Below are 17,870 nucleotides of genomic sequence, written 5' to 3'. Positions count from 1 at the left end.
CATCTGGCAATCCCCTCTAACCAGAATCAAAATATTGCCTTCAACTCGGTTAACTGAAATATCAAACTAGAGACTCTTTTTTAACTAGAACCTTGGTCATTATCTTCAACTTAGTCAACCTGAGATTTTGTCTAGCGATTTCCTTTAACCAGAACCAAAATGTTGCCTTTACTCGGTTAACCTGAAATCTCAATCTAGAGACCCTCTTAAACTAGAACCTTAGTTTTTCTCTTCAGCTCGGTCAACCTAAAATCTCAATCCAGTGATTCCTTTTAACCAGAACCAATAGCTCGGTCAACCTGAGATCCTGATCTGGCGATCCCCTTTAACTAGAATCGAAATCTAAAAAACAGCTCGAATAACCTGAAATCCTAATGTGGCGATTCCCTTTAACCAAAATGAAAATGTTTGCCTTTAGCTCGATTAACCTGAAATCTCAATCTAGAGACCCCTTTAACTAGAACTTTGGTTTTTATCTTCAGCTCGATCAACCTAAAATCTCAATCTAGAGACCCCTTTAGCCAGAACCTTAGTCTTTGTCTTCAGCTTGATCAACCTGAAATTCCAATTTGATTATTCCCTTTAACTAGAACCAATAGCTCGGTCAACTTGAGATCCTCATTTGGCGATACACTTTAACCAGAACTAAAATCTTGCCTTCAACTTAATTAACCTGGAATCTTAATCTAGAGACCCCTTTTAACCAAAACCTATGTATTTTTCTTCATCTCGGTCAACCTGAGATCTCATATGGCGATCCCCTTTAACGAGAACTAAAATGTTGTCTTCAGCTCATTTAATCTGGATTCTCAATCTAGAGACCCCTTTTAACTTGAACCTTGGCCTTTGTATTCAACTCAGTAAACCTGAGATCCCAATCTGACGATTTGTTTTAACCAGAATCAATAGCTCGGTCAACTTGAGATTCCAATCCATTTTTAGATCATGGGGAAGGTACTGTATCCTATTTTTCTCCTGGAAACTAATTACACTATTTTGTTCACATGGATTTTTTGATAACATCCAGTCAAGATTTTACCTTGGGGAAGTCGGAAATGGGGCTGCAATGAAACTTATTGTCAACATGATCATGGGCAGGTTCTACCAAGTTCCTTTGTCAATTGTTTTCTGTTTTGCTTCTGTGCTGGATTATATTGTGACACCTGGTGTTTTCAACAGTTTGCAGTATGATGGCAACCTTTTCTGAAGGGTTGCTTCTCAGCGAGAAAGTAGGACTGGACCCAAATGTACTGGTTGAGGTATTTGTGAACAGAGAAAATCTTGTTAGATTATGTCGTGTCACTTGTCATCAAATCCCATGAAGATTAACTGAATTCATACTCTTGTTTGCTTTTTATTGGATTATTCTTGTTCTTTCTATCTCATTCGAACATGCACAATGATAATCATTGCTCTGCCGTTCTCTGGAAAATAAATGAAGAAACTCGTTGATTTTCAGTCTGTTTTATTTCTTCGTCTGCGTTTGTTTGTGTAAGAGAGAGCGAGAGAGAGAGAGAGAGAGAGAGAGAGAGGTTCTGAATGATGCTTAACTAAAATTCCTTGGTCAAGACGAATCAAGGTGTTGCACCCTTCTTGTTCAATAAGTACAGCACTTAATGGAAGAGTACATCCAAAATGGACCTCATTTGTTAGGTTTTCTGGCTTGAAAAACTCTTAAAATTAAAGCGTGCACTCTTCTTCCTTGTCTTTGTTGGTAAAACTAAAAGCCTCTAGTATATAGAATGATGTTATCTTTTTTATTTTATTTTATTTTGTTGTTTTTGAAGGCATCTATTGAAGCCTCGTAGGAATCTTCTTACATAGGTGAAGTTGCAGGTAGTGTCACTGGGTGCCATTAGTGCACCGATGTATTCGCTGAAAGGTCCATCAATGGTCAAATCTCTATACCCTACTGCTTTTCCCTTAAAGCATCAGCAGAAGGTTTGTAGATATTCTAAATTGCAGACACTATTTAAATCAACGCTGTCATCTCAAAAGTGAAGTCAATGGTTTCAGGACATGAGACTTGCCCTGGGATTAGCAGAATCTGTTTCCCAACCCACTCATTGCAGCAGCTGCAAATGAACTATACAAGGTAGCAAAAAGTCACGGGCTTAGCGATAGTGATTTTTCAGCAGTGATTGAAGCACTGAAAGGAAAAGTGCAATCCTGAGCAAACTCGTGTGTTTTTTTCCTGGTTACGAAGGAGAGGCTTGTACCTGAGATCTCGATTTTTCTTGTATGTCATCATCACCAGCTTGTGGTCTTTTTTCTGTGTTAATACACTGCGCAGTCCCTAAACTAAACTATTGATAGTTTCTGAACAAGGAATTTACCATAATTAATAATTGATGGACAAATTCATTGCAATAAACCACAAGGAGTAATTTATAATCTACTCATTTTTTGAGGTAGAATTGATAAAAGAAACAATGCACAACACGAAACAAGATAAAAGAATCCTATCTATACTTTACTTAAAGTGGAAATCTATTCTAAACTTGAAAAATTGGTATTAATTTCATCCTGAAGCTGATCCTTCCTGGCTTTACTTGACAGTTAAACTTGAAATCGATTCCAATTGGCTGTATGCTCGAACCCCTTAACAGCATCAGAAAGATACCAAAGTCAAGACAACAAGAAACACATCACTTTCTCAACTTATAAATAAAAACCTGTAAGCTCACATCGACATCTCCTTCCCTCGTAAGAGAAAACTAAACTCACTTTCCCTCCTTTTCTAGGCTATTTTTATTTTCCCATCCCCCAAACATTCCCATACGAGTAACTATAACATGAAGGTGTCATCGTCTCCCAAGGTCAGCAAACACGTGGAGTGTCTCAGACATCTTCAGGTTGGTGTATTTATCTACTTTCTACAAGAAACATTGTGCTGTTTATGTTTTCATAAGCTTGTGTTATTTTATAGCCCAATTTTCAACATTTTTGTTAAGTTTTATTACATGTATAGATGAACATGACATACTTAATTACATACGCGAATTGATGTATTCTGCAGAGCCAACATGATGAGCTGGAAGCACAGTTTCTTGAGGAGAGAAAGGCATTAGAAGCTAAATACCACAAGCTTTATCAACCACTATACACTAAGGTATGTATTGTCTTTGCATTAATACTTCTGCATGTGTTACGTGAATGTTGAATCAGAGGTAGCATGCATTACAATTTTTGTTCCGTATTTATGTAATTAATTTAAGTTTTTGATGGGCTCTCGGCGCAGAGATATGAGATTGTGAATGGTCTAGAAGAAGTTGACGGGGTTATGTCTGCTGAATTAGATAGCATAAAAGAGGATCAAGCTACAGAAGGTATTAGCGTATATTTTTAACAGTATCTTGTTTTTGGCAAACATACATAGAGTATTTGAAAGCAATGCCTTATATTGAACTTAAGAGTATAGTACTTCTTCAATGCAGAGAAAGGAGTGCCTGAATTCTGGCTCACTGCAATGAAAACTCATGAAGTACTAGCAGAGGAGGTATGCAAGGCGTGCTCACATATGCACACATATATTTCTTCCTTTTGGATTCATCACTGTGTAATGTGATTTATCAATTGATTCTTGCAATAGATTAAGGGACAAGATGAAGGAGCCCTAAAGTTCATAAAAGATATCAAGTGTTCGAGACTTCAAAATCCTGAGGGTTTCGAGCTGGAGTTTTACTTCAACCCTTGTCCTTACTTCAAAAATTCTGTCCTGACCAAGACTTACCACATAATTGATGAATCTGATCCTATTTTGAGTCAAACAATTGGGTAGTTAATTATATTAATGTTGTTGTGCTGAGAGTTCTTAATCTCTTCCTTTCTAATTTTCCTTCTTATAATTAATGTTTCATCTGATTTCTTAGGACGGAAATTGAATGGTTTCCTGGGAAATGCTTGACGAAGAAGGTGATTGTGAAGAAGAAACCAAGAATGGGGTCAAAGATTGCAAAAATCATCACAACAATTGAGAACTGTGAAAGTTTCTTCACATTCTTTAATCCTCCTCATATCCCTGAGAATGAGGATGATCTTGATGATGATGCTGTACGTTCTGCTTCGTTATGTACAAGGAAAGCAATGTAATTGTTGATATGTTAACTGATGTCTTAGTCTCTTGTGTTCACAGAATGATGAACTTCAGGACCGGATAGAACAGGACTACAATGTAGGGTAAGTCTCATATTCTTTCTGTGAACTTCATTGGGTCTATTCTTTGCATCTCTCTCCTTTTCTTTGATTTGGACATGTGTTTTTTGATTGTAGTATTATTATTCGGGACAAAATCATTCCACATGCCATGTCATGGTTTACTAGAGAGGTTATCGAGGATGTTGAGTTGGAAGGTATAGATTATGATGACAATGATGGTGGTAATGGTGGTGATGATGATAATGAGGACGAGGCTGAGGCTGAGGCTGAGCAAGAAGAGAAAACAAAACAAGGTGTGAAGGACATCAAAGAGGACCATGATGAGGATGAGGATGAGGAAGAGGAAAATGAAAGAAAATGGGGCCTGAAGAAGGATGATGATGAGGATGAGGCTGAAGCTGAGGAGAATAATGATAGGGATGAGGAGGACAATGAAAGCGACAAGAAGGCTGAGCAAGAAGAGAAAATAAAACAAGGTGTGAAGGAGATCAAAAAGGACCATGATGAGGATGAGGATGAGGAAAATGAAAGAAAATGGAGCCTGAAGAAGGATGATGATGATGATGATGATGAGGATGAGGTTGAAGATGAGGAGAATAATGATACGGATGAGGATGACAATGAAAGCGACAAGAAGGCTGAGCAAGGAGAGAAAATAAAACAAGGAGTGAAGAAGGACATCAAAAAGGACCATGATGAGGATGCGGATGAGAAAAATGAAAGAAAATGGGGTCTGAAGAAGGATGACGAGGATGAGGATGGGGAGGTTGGAGATGAGGAGAATGATGATGGGGATGAGGAGGACAATGAAAGCGACAAGGAGGTTGAGCAAGAAGAGAAAAGAAATCAAGGTGTGAAGAAGGACATCAATGAAGACCATGATGAGGATGAGGATGAGGATGAAGAAAAGGAAAGAAAATGGGGCAAGAAGAAGGATGATGATGAGGATGAGGAGAATGATGATGGGGATGAGGACAACAATGAAAGCAACAAGGAGGCTGAGCAGGAAGAGAAAAGCAAACAAGGTGTGAAGAAGGACATCAAAGAGGACCATGATGGGGATGAGGATGAGGAAAAGAAAAGAAAATGGGGCCTCAAGAAGTTTGATGATGAGGATGAGGATGAGGATGAGGATGAGGATGAGGATGAAGATGAGGATGAGGATGAAGATGAAGATGAGGAGAATGATGATTGGGATGAGGAGGACAATGATGATGATGAGGATGAGGATGAAGATGAGGAGAATGATGATTGGGATGAGGAGGACAATGATGAGGAGAATGATTATGGGGATGAGGAGGTGAATGAAAACGACAAGGAGGTTGAGCAAGAAGAGAAAAGAAAACAAGGTGTGAAGAAGGACATCAATGAAGACCATGATGAGGATGAGGATGAGGATGAGGATGAAGAAAAGGAAAGAAAATGGGGTCAAAAGAAGGATGATGATGAGGATGAGGAGAATGATGATGAGGATGAGGAGAACAATGAAAGCAACAAGGAGGCTGAGCAGGAAGAGAAAAGCAAACAAGTTGTGAAGAAGGACATCAAAGAGGACCATGATGGGGATGGGGATGAGGATGAGGAAAAGAAAAGAAAATGGGGCCTAAAGAAGTTTGATGATGATGATGATTATGAGGATGAGGATGAAGATGAGGAGAATGATGATTGGGATGAGGAGGACGATGATGATGAGGATGAAGATGAGGAGAATGATGATTGGGATGAGGAGGACAATGATGAGGAGAATGATTATGGGGATGAGGAGGAAGATGATGATGATGATGAAGGTGAGGAGAATGATTATGAGGATGAGGAGGAGGACGACGACGATGATGAGGTGTTGCGATGTCGCGGTTGCACAAATTAATTATCCTATCTTAAATAAACAAGATAGTATAGAACAAGTAAGGGGTCGATCCCATGAGAAAGGTTTAATTCAAATTTTTATGTTGTAAGATATACAATTGGGGAGGTTGTGAAGTTATCTAATGGTATGCTATAGTAAACAGAAAGAAACAATTAATGCTAAGTCAAAGAAAACAAAAATTTATCAAGAAAAACAAACCTTGGTCGCAAGAAAACATCTACCTACATAAATCAGAACTGATCATAGAAACGAAACATCAATTTATGCTCTGAATATTTATCTTTTTTTATGTTAATTAGTTAATAGATCCGCTGTATAACTAATCTTAACCATCAAACAACCAAAGTGTCCGCACTCGTAATTTAATTCAATGCAGCCTTAAAAACTAAATGAGTTGATTAATCTAGACAACATAACTGTTCGCAGTCCATTTTTTATTTAATCGATCGAATGTTCTCCCTAAGATTACTAATCGATCGAATATTCTCCCTAACAATAATATGTTCTCACAATTATTAATCTCAGTTGCTTAACAAGTTTATATACCACAACTTCGGTTTTAATAGCAAACTTAGCAATAGATTGTTCACAATAATAACTTAGAATCCGCTCTAGCAATTAAAATAAACAATCATAGGAAATAAGCATAGAAGAACAAACATATTCATTCATCATATAAACTGAAAAGAAAAGGTAAAATAAATCTCACAGTTTTTGAAATTCGAAGGTTTATGTGTCCTTGCAACCAAGAAAAAGAATTTAGCTTTGCATGTCTATTGAACAACTAATAAAAAAGAAAGAAGAATGCATGATTTTGGGTTATGTTGGAGAAGGTGTGTTTTTTCTCTTTTGGCTGGTCGTCCTCTCTTTCCTTTCTCTTTTTCTTTTTATATCCTAGGAAACCCTAATCTCTTTTCTACAAAATAGTCATTTTCTAAGTAGACAATTTACATTTAAGTATTTCCTAAAAAAGGGTGAAAAAGCCTTGCATAAAATCTTCAAGCTTTGACTTTTGACTTAGAGGAGCTAAATTGCCGAAATAAAGACTTGGATGTCAGTTTAGATGTTTGAGAAGTACTTTGGACTTGTTTCTTCACAAAACCTGTCCGCTGACAGAATTCATGTGTCATCTTAGAAAAATCATATCTCTCTCATATGAGATTGTTTTCTACTGACATTTGGTAGGATGATAGGTCTTCGAGTTAGGAATCCAAAACAATTAAGTTTGTATCAAATTGACTTTTGTAACTCAAGATATTCAAGTCGGAATGGACAAAGGTCAACATTGCCAGAATGCGAGATTTATCTTTGAAGGCTGCGATTTCCATGCTCTTTTTTTATTATTATTCTTGCCATATATGCATAGAAAGGTATGGATATTAGCTTTCTAATTCTACTGGAATTATTTTGTTTCGACCTCTAAAGCTCAAGCTCTGCACAAAACATCGTCTGAAGGTCAAATTTGTCAATTATCTCCAATTTACTTTTTTTTGAATCTTTCATCCAAAAATGCCTTCAAAACATAAAACAAAAAATATCAAGGCATTTTATATATAAAATATAGGTAAAACTATCGAATAATATGGTTGTATCAAATATCCCCACACTTAGCTCTTACTCGTCCTTGAGAAAGGATGTACAAAATCAAACTTCACTCAATAAATAAAATAACTATGACTAATCTCTTAATCCCTCATCAATGTCTAAGAATATATGCATTATAAATAAGAATACAATCAAGAAGGGTAAAGAGTATAGATTTTTATGAATTCATTTGCATGTAAACTTCAAAACTCAATTAATCGTTTGGATTTAAATCAAATCTATGACATGCCAAAGTGATAGGTCCTTTCATTGATGTACACTCCAACACTCAAGTGTTTAAATCTCTCAAATCCGATCAATGAATATGTTTTACCATAAGCTTGCTCTTCAATCTCATCTCCATTTCTAACATATTACAAACAATGCATGAATCTTTTCGGTTATAATGGGGCTAAGGTTAAGACATGGTAAAAGAAAGTAAAAGAAAAGGCTAAAACCAAAGGAAGTAGAGCATTCTAAAAAGATAATCTTTCAAACAAGATATCCCATCAAAGCACGCAAATTTTCCATCTTTAAGTACCAATACTTAACTTCTTTTGATTTCAAGCTCCATCAACATAAAATTTTAAGAACTATGAACATAATGGAACACTTCTCTTTTCTTTTCTTTTCTTTTTCTTTTTTTTTCTTTGGCAACTTTGCCCATTTTTTTCATCAAGCATCACTTTTTCTTTCTTTTCACATAATTGCCAACCATAATCCCATGAGATATCAACAAGTACATGCTCTACTAATCCTGGGCTAGGGGAAAAGGAAAACATATAAAAAGTTAAGGTTTACACATGGGTAAAGCAAAGAAAAGATAAACAAGCTCAAAACGGGCTCACTAAGGATAATACGCTTTGGTTGGCTTTTTGGCTCAAGTGATTAAAATTCATAATGCCTTTATCATCTTCATGTACATATATAATGCGAATGTAATCTCAACAAGATATGAAGCAAGTTCTAGAGATACAAATAATTGAAAGAATGCACAATCAAAGAATATATAATGTTGAAGGCTCAAAAGCTTGCATTGATATAACACTATAAAGTCAACATGGCATGTCTTCAAAGTCAATCCCTAAACTAATTAAATGTTAAAACTTGAATGCACACTCATTCATTCGATTTATATCTTCATGTATCTCAACTAATTCTTATACATAATACTCATATTCTCATAAACCAATGAGAGTTCAAAAGATCAAACATATATATATTTTTTGAAACAACAAAGAAAATCAAAATTCTCCCAATACCCCCACACTTTAAACACAACATTGTCCTCAATGTTGAAATAAAAGAAAAGAAATATAGGAGAATGACAAAAATAAAGTAAAATGCGAAAAATAAAAGATAAGAGCAAAATAAAGCAAATCTAATTTTTTTTTCTTTTGCTAGGTTGCCTCTCAGTAAGTGCTTTTGTTTTATGTCATTGGTTCGATATGTTGCATGCTCATTCATCATATATTGGTTCGGCTAACTCTATAGAAGTGGTGAGTTCTGTCGTCCAACCTTCGTAGAAAGTTTTCAAAAGATGCCCATTGACTGTCGCACCCGGACATCGCGTCGGCCTTAAAATTTTCTTGAATTGTGGAAAAAAAACAGATATCTGGCATCTTGTTCTTTTAGGGAAAAATGTATTGTTTAAGGAGTTGCTACCTAGTATTATGGTCACTAGAAACCCTAACTGGTCAACATAGATTCTATGGTACGGGATTGGTTACATAAAAGGGAAGATATTATCACCCCTTAAACGTTCTGCCTGAGGCAGACTGCATTGCTGGTTTTGTCTTAAATTGCTAAACATTTATTCGCTTATGCTATGATGATTTGTTTATAATATTCCTAACTCTGGCGCCAATGAATATTCGATTCCGAATAATTCCAACTCTAGCGTTGGTAAAAATTCCACCACGAATAATTCTAACTCTGGTGTTGGTAAAAATTCATAGCTACAAAAAAATCAGTATATTTTCTTTTTCTTTTTTTTAATTTCTGATCTTGATATCAGTGAATAAATTGACAAAATACATTTTTCCTAAGACATGCAAAAGTTTTATTTCTACACTTTATAATTTTTTTATTTTTATTTTTATTTTATTTGTTTTGGGCTGGGCCCAGCTCAGCCCACATGGGCTAGGCTAGACCCAGCCAACCCGGCCCGGCCACTGGCCCAAGCCAGTGACCCGGCTGGGCCAAGGACACACGCTCAGCACGGTGGGCGTAATTAAAATTGCAAGTGCACAGTGCCTGTGTAATTAAAGATGGAAAGAGAAGGAAAGATGCAAACTTACCTGGTGCAGCTGCGGGGTGAAGACGAAGACGAAGACGATGGTGACGACCGGTTAGCTCTGGCCGGCAGACACTACTTCCTCTCCTCTGCTCCTTCTTCTACGTTCTTTTTTTTTGCTTTCTTTCTGTGTTGGATCCCTCTGCTCTGTCTCTTCTGCGCGTCTTCTCCCTGCTCGTTCGTGCTCTCTGTTTTTCTTTGTGTTCGTCTGTTCGGAGGGGGACTATGATGGTAAGGGTCCTGGTGCTGCGGGTTGGCTGGACCCAAGCTTTCTCTGGTTCTGTTTTTCTTCTCCCTTTTTCTGTGGCCTTCTCCGGCTTCTATAAAGCCAGAGAATGGCCTTTCTTCCCGTGTTCGTGCCTCACGATCGTGAGGCACGAAAGCCTCTGTTTCTTTGAGAAGAAACAGGGGCAGAAAATTTGCTCTCCTCTGTCTTGTTCGTTTCCCTGTCCTTTCCCTGTTCTCCTCCCCGTTTTTTTTTCGTCTCTCTCTGCCCAGCCTCTGTTTTTTTTTTTGTGTTCCTTTTCATTCCGGTTTCTTTCGTCACTCTTTCTTGTTCCCTGCCGTTCGTGGCCTTTTTTTCCCGTCCCCCGTGCGCATCCCTTCTCTGGCTTTTATAGTCGGAGAATGGCATGCGTCTCCCTTGGTAATGAAGACTCAGGACCGTTATTGCAGGAGTAGTGATGGCAGGGGCGTCCGTTTCTCTGGTTTGGTGAGCGGAAGAAGACGAACGATTCTCTTTGAAACGACGCCATTCGATTGTTAATGGCCATTTGCGTTTTGGTCCTTGAAGTTTTGAAATTTTCGTAAGCAAGTCCCTGGATAAACTTTAATTGGACCCCTGCATTTCAGCGTATTTTACAAAACAGTCCTTGAACTCTAATCTGTTGCAATTTTGCCCCCAATTAATCCCAAACTTTGGTATTTCTTCAATTAAGTCCTTGATTTTATTAATTCAATTAATTCCAAACTCAATTAAGTCTCAAAACTTATCAATTCTTCAATTGAACCCTTGATTTGATTAATTAAATTAATTTCAAGCTCAATTAACTCTCAAAACTTATCAATTCTCCAATTAAGCCCTTGATTTGATTAATTAAATTAGTCAAGAGTTTAACTAAATCTTTAAACCTCCAATCATGTTGCCCTTAACCCAAATTCATTCTTTATTTTATTTTTATTTGTTTTTTTTTTCACCATCATTTTTCATTCATTCATCATTTTTTTTAACATTTTTCAGTAAATAATAATTATTATAATTAAAATAAAAGGGTAAAAAATTGGGTGATGACATTGACCTTAAGCACTTTGTTTGTTTCTAAACTTGTAATTTCAACTACACCATAAGGAAAAACAATAGAAACAACAAAGGGTCCAATCCAACAAGAGCGCAACTTTTCAGGAAAAAGTTTCAAACATGAATGATAAAGGACTTTGTCGCCAATATGAAACTCCTTTCTTGTAATCATTCGGTCATGAAGATTCTTCATCTTTTCTTTGTAAATCCTTGCATTATCATAGGCATCATTCCAAATATCTTCCACCTCTTGCAATTGCAACTTTCATGCAATCCCAGCAGCATCATAATCCAAGTTACATTGTTTAATGGCCCAAAAAGCTTTGTGCTCAAGCTCCACTGGTAGATGACATGCTTTTCCATAAATCATCTTATAAGGTGACATTTCTATAGGTGATTTGTAAGCAGTGCAATAAGCCTAAAGTGCAACACCAAGTCTTAGACTCTAATTTCGACGGTTAGGTTGCACTGTTTTCTCCAAAATGGACTTGATTTCTCGATTTGAAATTCCAGCTTGGTCATTCGTTTGAGGATGGTAGGCTGTGGAAGTCCGATGAGTCACATGATATTTGGGTAATAATGCTTCCATTGAACGATTGCAAAAATGAGTGTCACGATCGCTAATAATAGCTTTAGGGATTCCAAACCTGTCAAATATGTGAGTCCTGACAAAATCTAAAACAACCTTAGCATCATTAGTTCGTGTGGCTTTTGCCTCAATCCATTTAGACACATAATCAACAACAAGAAGGATATAAAGATTACCAAAAGAAGAAGGAAATGGACCCATAAAATTAATACCCTAAACATAAAAAAAATTCACTTACAAGAATCTTCATTAAAGGCATTTGATTTTTATGAGTGATATTACATGTTCTTTGGCATTTTTCACATGATTTGCAAAAGTGATATGCATCCTTAAAAATAGAAGGCCAATAAAGACCACTTTCAAGTACCTTACGAGTCATTCTTTTTACTCCAAAATGCCTACCACAAGAATGATAATGACAAAAAGTGAGAATGGAATGAAATTCATCTTGTGGAACACATATCCTAACCACTTGATCCGCACAAAATTTTCACAGATAAGGAGTGTCCCAAAAATAATATTTAATATCAACTCGTAACTTGTCTTTTTAGGATTTAGACAAACCTGGAGGGAATTCTTTGGTGACTAAATAGTTCACCAAATCAGCATACCATGGTCTTGTAGAGGAATGTAACACATACAACTGCTCGTCGGGGAATGTCTCTCTTATTGTTTCAGTTTGTATATTCTTGGTCCTTAGTCGACTCAAATGATCAGCCACATGGTTTTCGACACCTTTTTTTATCTTTGATCTCAAGATCAAATTCTTGTAAAAGTAGGATCCACCTAATCAATCTCGGTTTGGACTCCTTTTTCTTCAAAAGATACCTCAAAGTTGCATGGTCAGTAAAAACAATGACTTTTATACCAAGTAAATATGACCTGAATTTTTCTAGAGCAAACACCACTACAAATAGTTCATTTTTAGTTATATGGTAATTGCATTGCACTCCGTCTAACATGCGAGAGGCATATGCGATAACATGCAAATTCTTCCCTATTCTTTGCCCAAGTATAGCCCCTACCGCATAATCACTCGCATTGCACATTATCTCGAAAGGCTCATCCTGGTTTGGTGGTTGGATGATAAGGGAAGATGTGACACGCCTCTTAAGCTCATCATGGGCATCTTTACATGCTTGATCAAACACAAAATCCATTTATTTGACTAATAATTTGCACAAGGATGTTGTAATCTTCTAGAAATCTTTGATAAAGCATCGATAGAAACCTGCATGGCCAAGAAAAGAATGAACTTCCCTCACGCATGAGGGGTAAGGCAATGATGAAATAACATCTATTTTAGCTTTATCAATCTCTAATCCACGCGAAGACACAACATGTTCAAGGACTATTCCTTTTTCTACCATAAAATAACACTTTTCATAGTTCAAGACAAGATTAGTTTCAATGTATCTTTTCAAGAATAAAGATAAACTTTCCAAACACTTATCAAAAGAATCACCATACACCATGAAATCATCCATGAAAACCTCAATTATTCTTTTAACATAGTTAGAAAAAATACTCATCATGCATCTTTAAAAAGTTGTGGGTGCATTATAGAGACCAAAAGGCATTCTCCTATATGCATATGTACCAAAGGGACTAATGCCCTTGATGTTGACTAAAGTCCATCCAATGGCCGTTTTGTGATCGCACAACAACTTCACAAGTTTTTTCTCTTGCACACTTGTCAAATCTTTTGCTATGATAATAGGAAGGTTATTGTTGTCGCCAATGAATACATACTTTAAATATTTGCCAAATATTCAGTCAACCTGAGATCCCGATCTAGTGATCCCCTTTAACCAGAACCAAAATATAAAATAGCTTGGCTAACTTGAAATCTCAATCTGGCGATCCCCTTTAACCAGAAGCAATAGCTTGGTTAACTTGAGATCTCATATGATAATTCTCTTTAACTAGAACCAAAATATAAAACATCTCGACTAACCTAATATCCCAATCTGACGATTCTCTTTAACTAGAACCAATAGCTCAGTTAACCTTAGATCTCATCTGGCGATCCCCTTTAACCAGAACCAAAAGGTTGCCTTCAGCTCAGTTAACCTGAAATCTCAATCTAGAGACCCCTTTTAACCAAAACCTTGGTCTTTGTCTCTAGCTCAGTCAACTTGAGATCCCCTTTAACCAAAACCAAAATGTTGCCTTCAACTCGGTTAACCTGAAATATCAATCTAGAGACCCTTTTTTAACTAGAACCTTGGCCTTTGTCTTCAGCTCAGTCAACCTGAGATCCTATCTAGTGATCCCCTTTAACTAGAACCAAAATGTTGCTTTTAGCTCGGTTAACCTGAAATCTCAATATAGAGACCCTCTTTATGAAACCCCAGGAAAATAAAAGTTGTGTAAATTGCAAACTAAATAAATGGGGAATAAAAGTGAAGAAATTTATGCATAGGTTTAAATAAAAACAGGAATTCAGAAATTTTTGGATATAAATTTCTGTATGAAATATTTCGAGACATTATAAATTAACCTAGAAATGTTGAGGGTTGGATTAAATTAAAGAAAATAAACTAAACTAAAAGTTGTGGGGTGAAATTATAAGAAATGGAAAGAGGTATAGCTTAATTATAAGAAGAAAAAGATGTGGGGGCAAAAACAATAATACACTTAAAGGAAATGAGGCCTAAATGCAAATAAAAAAATTATAGAGCATAAATACTCCTCTTCTCACTAAAAATCTGCAACAACCATAAGAAAAGAAAAGAGGGAGTTTTTGTATCCATTCTTGCAAATCAATAGAGAAACACCAAAATTTCAAGAACCCATCCAAGATTAAGGGTTTATAGGTAGAATAAACATTTGTGGGACAAGGATTAACATGAAAATTTAAATAAGAAGAGAAGAGGGAGGGTCGGCTGTCATTAGAAAAAAAAGTGGGAGTTGAAAATCTTTGACTGGTTAAAGATTGAAATCTTGATTCTTTTTTTTTTATCAAATATAAGAAATTGTATAGATCAAGAGTGAAACAAAGCTGGAAACCAGCAAGTCAGAATATACAGTTATGTACATATAAGCGAGCAAAGGGAAGAGGCTCCCTTGAGCAAATAAATACAAACAAAAAGGGGATATGCTCTCTGAACAAAGATATCAAAACCAACAAGCAACAAAATCTGCAAACAGGTGCCAAAAAACCATTAATTAAACCTCAGCTTCCAACAATGCAATCAACAGCAAACCAATCGGGCAGTTGACCCAACCAGTATCACAAGACAGAGAAAAGCATTTCCTACAGCATCGAACAACAAACCAAAAAAATCATGACCATATAGCAACCTGGCATGAACAACAGAACCAGCAGCGTAAACACCCAAGCAGCCATAAGCTTAACAGAACAACACCAATGGGAGCACGTGAAACTCCTTCAAACACAGCAGTATACCAGCAAAGCAGCCAGGTAGAGCAAAAGTTACAAAAGTAAACCCAGAAGGGAATTCAGTAGCATCAAGCCTCCCAAACAAGAGAGAAGGCATTGGAAATAAGCAAAATGAGTAGCAATGGCAATGACAACCCATGATATCCAGAAACAAGCAATTGGGAAGCATAACAAGGCCAGAACCAGATACCCTTGTGACAACTTGAATGAAGATAGGACCAGCCAATTCAGACGAGGCTTAGGCGTACCAGCCAGGACTTCCCAACACAGGGACAGTCAGTACAAACAAGCCAGAGCACAAATAGCCAACACTGCAAGTAGTATCAACCATTCATCGAAACCTTGATTCTTACAGGGTAAGGTGTTCTAAACATGGTCTTATGAGTGGTTTCAAATTTGATTACGAATTGATGCCTTGATGTTGAATTATAGATTAGGATTCTTAGACTTGAATCGGGGAAAAAGTATTGGTTGTTAAAATTAAGTAAATTCATGTGTTGTGTGTAAATGGAAAGGTTGACGAATCTGGACAGTTTCGTCTCCTGACTTTAAGAGAGATTTCGGGTAAGAGGATGAAGGAATTAGGATCAGGTTTCTTAAGAAAAATTGTAGTTTTGGATGTTGACTAACTAAGAAAATTGGACTTGCTCAATTTGGAGCTATAAAACTCTAATAATGGGTCACCAACCGAGATTGGGTCATGACAGACCATGTAGGGCAGTAGGTCTGATTTGTTGATGAGCAATTTTGACTGTCTTCGGGGTAGAACTGGGTTCTCCTTCCTTCAGGGGACTTGTAGCCCCATGTCTTAGCTTATCAACATGACCAACTTTGCTTGAAATGAAGTTCTAGAACTCCAGATATAATTAAACATCTAAGAAGAGGTTGGAATGCGACCTCTACAGACAGTAACAGTTCAAGACAGTAATGGTTGGACAGTAACAGTCTAAGGTCTAGACAGTAACAGTCCAAGGTTTAGACAGTAATGGTTGGACAATAACAATCCAAGGTCTAGACAGTAATAGTTCAAGGTCTAGACAGTAACAGTTCAAGAAAGCAATGGTTGGACAGTAACAGTCCAAGGTCTAGACAATAATGGTTGGACAGTAACAGTCCAAGGTCTAGATAGTAACAGTTCAAGGTCTAGACATTAATGGTTGGACAGTAACAATCCAAGGTCTAGATAGTAACGGTTCAAGGTCTAGACAGTAACAGTTCAAGACAGTAACGGTTGGACAATAACAGTTGGATAGTAACAGGTCAAGATTTAAACAGTAACAATTCAAATATAAAAAAAGGGATGATAACTATGGTTGGACAAAGAATGACGATATTAATGGGTGTAATGAGAAAAACATAAAATATAAAGAAAGAAATAACTGAAAGAAAGACTTATTGGCTGATGATATGGTTATTATAAAACGTATCATTGAATAAGAAAAATTTATGAGATAAGCCTGTGATTTACAGGAGGGACCACAGGCGTGGTGCAGAAGCAGCAGGGGAGCACGAGTAGAGCTTCTACTGCAGGTAGGTGATCCTAACCTAAGCTTTCTAGTTAAATTCAAGAATTTAATATGTTAATAATATGAGATGTGAATTTACAAATGTTGGATATTATGTGAAAGGATGGAAGCTGATGTAATGGTGTTGTTATTTTGGATAGTATCCCGAATGCATGTGTGTTCAAGGTGAACGACCCTTGTGTGAATTGCTAAGTGATGGGAGTACCACTGACAAGGAAAATATGAGAAGTATAATATGTGCATCAATTAACATATATTTAGTGTATGTTAGGATCCCGGGTAAGGGGATCACCGTGCATCGACTAGCATATATTTAGTGTATGTTAGGATTCTAGGTAAGGGGATCACCGTAATTTTTTACTAGCATACATTTAGTGTATGTTAGGATCCTGGGTAAAGGGATCACCATAATTTTTTACTTGCATATATTTAATGTATGTTAGGATCCCGGGTAAGGGGATCTCCATACGTTAATGCTAATGGGATGATGATGATACCGATTAAAAGGGTATTAGTAATGTGTGGGTGAAACAGTTGCGGTTGATTTTAATGGAATCTTGAATGGAAGTTGGAAATGAGAGATGAAATAGTTTTCAGTAGATGAATGAGAAACAGTTCTAACGGAAATGAAAAGGGAAAAGGAATAGAATAAGAATACATATCTACCTTTTTAAATTATTGGAAATTTATGTTACTATACTTATTGTGATATTCATATTTCAATAATATGTATTTTGTTTCAGGACCATCGCATACACGTTAGGAGTAGATGTTAGCTTTTCTATTCACTTTTGTTGTGTAGTCTAGAGGGGATGACCTTACATTTTGTAAACATGGAAACATTTGTATAACTTAATTTGTATAACTAATGTTTAAAACTTGATTAGATGAACTTAACTCTGTAGTTCATATAACCATATTCCATGTATGTGTATATATATCTTTTATCCATCCATAATGATATTTGTTATTTAATGTATATCATAAATATTGTGGTTGATATGAATGATGATGTTTGTGGGATTGAGATCCAGGATGATTGGGTCGTGATTGAGTTAAGAGACATGGGTTATTAGAAGTGTAAACAAGTTATATGTCGATAACTTGTGACCTTCCAGTATAGGGGAGACTCCGCCGAAATTTCGGT

General features: G+C 36.5%; 1 protein-coding gene across 35 annotated transcripts in view; it reads left to right on the top strand.

Annotated features, from left to right (window-relative positions):
- Positions 1 to 6,308, top strand: part of LOC18096801 (uncharacterized) — a 92,884-nt gene extending 86,576 nt beyond the window's left edge. For 9 of the 35 annotated variants that reach the window (XM_052451082.1, XM_052451086.1, XM_052451081.1 and 6 more), the window contains one exon: positions 5,010 to 6,308. In XM_052451082.1, coding sequence (XP_052307042.1) covers positions 5,010 to 6,025 — 1,016 coding nt within the window. In that variant the 3' untranslated portion in view covers positions 6,026 to 6,308. Of the gene's footprint in view, positions 1 to 2,618; positions 2,856 to 3,019; positions 3,113 to 3,241; positions 3,330 to 3,437; positions 3,500 to 3,592; positions 3,778 to 3,872; positions 4,054 to 4,135; positions 4,180 to 4,272 lie in introns of those variants that run through there. The other 26 variants (XM_052451058.1, XM_052451059.1, XM_052451060.1 and 23 more) reach the window with 12 other exon arrangements.
- The last annotated feature ends 11,562 nt before the right edge of the window (positions 6,309 to 17,870 follow it).

This window comes from Populus trichocarpa, chromosome 3 (genome assembly GCF_000002775.5).
Source record: "Populus trichocarpa isolate Nisqually-1 chromosome 3, P.trichocarpa_v4.1, whole genome shotgun sequence".
Lineage (NCBI taxonomy): Eukaryota > Viridiplantae > Streptophyta > Magnoliopsida > Malpighiales > Salicaceae > Populus > Populus trichocarpa.
Note: the sequence above shows the minus strand (reverse complement) of the source record. Positions and strands in the feature narration are given on the sequence as shown.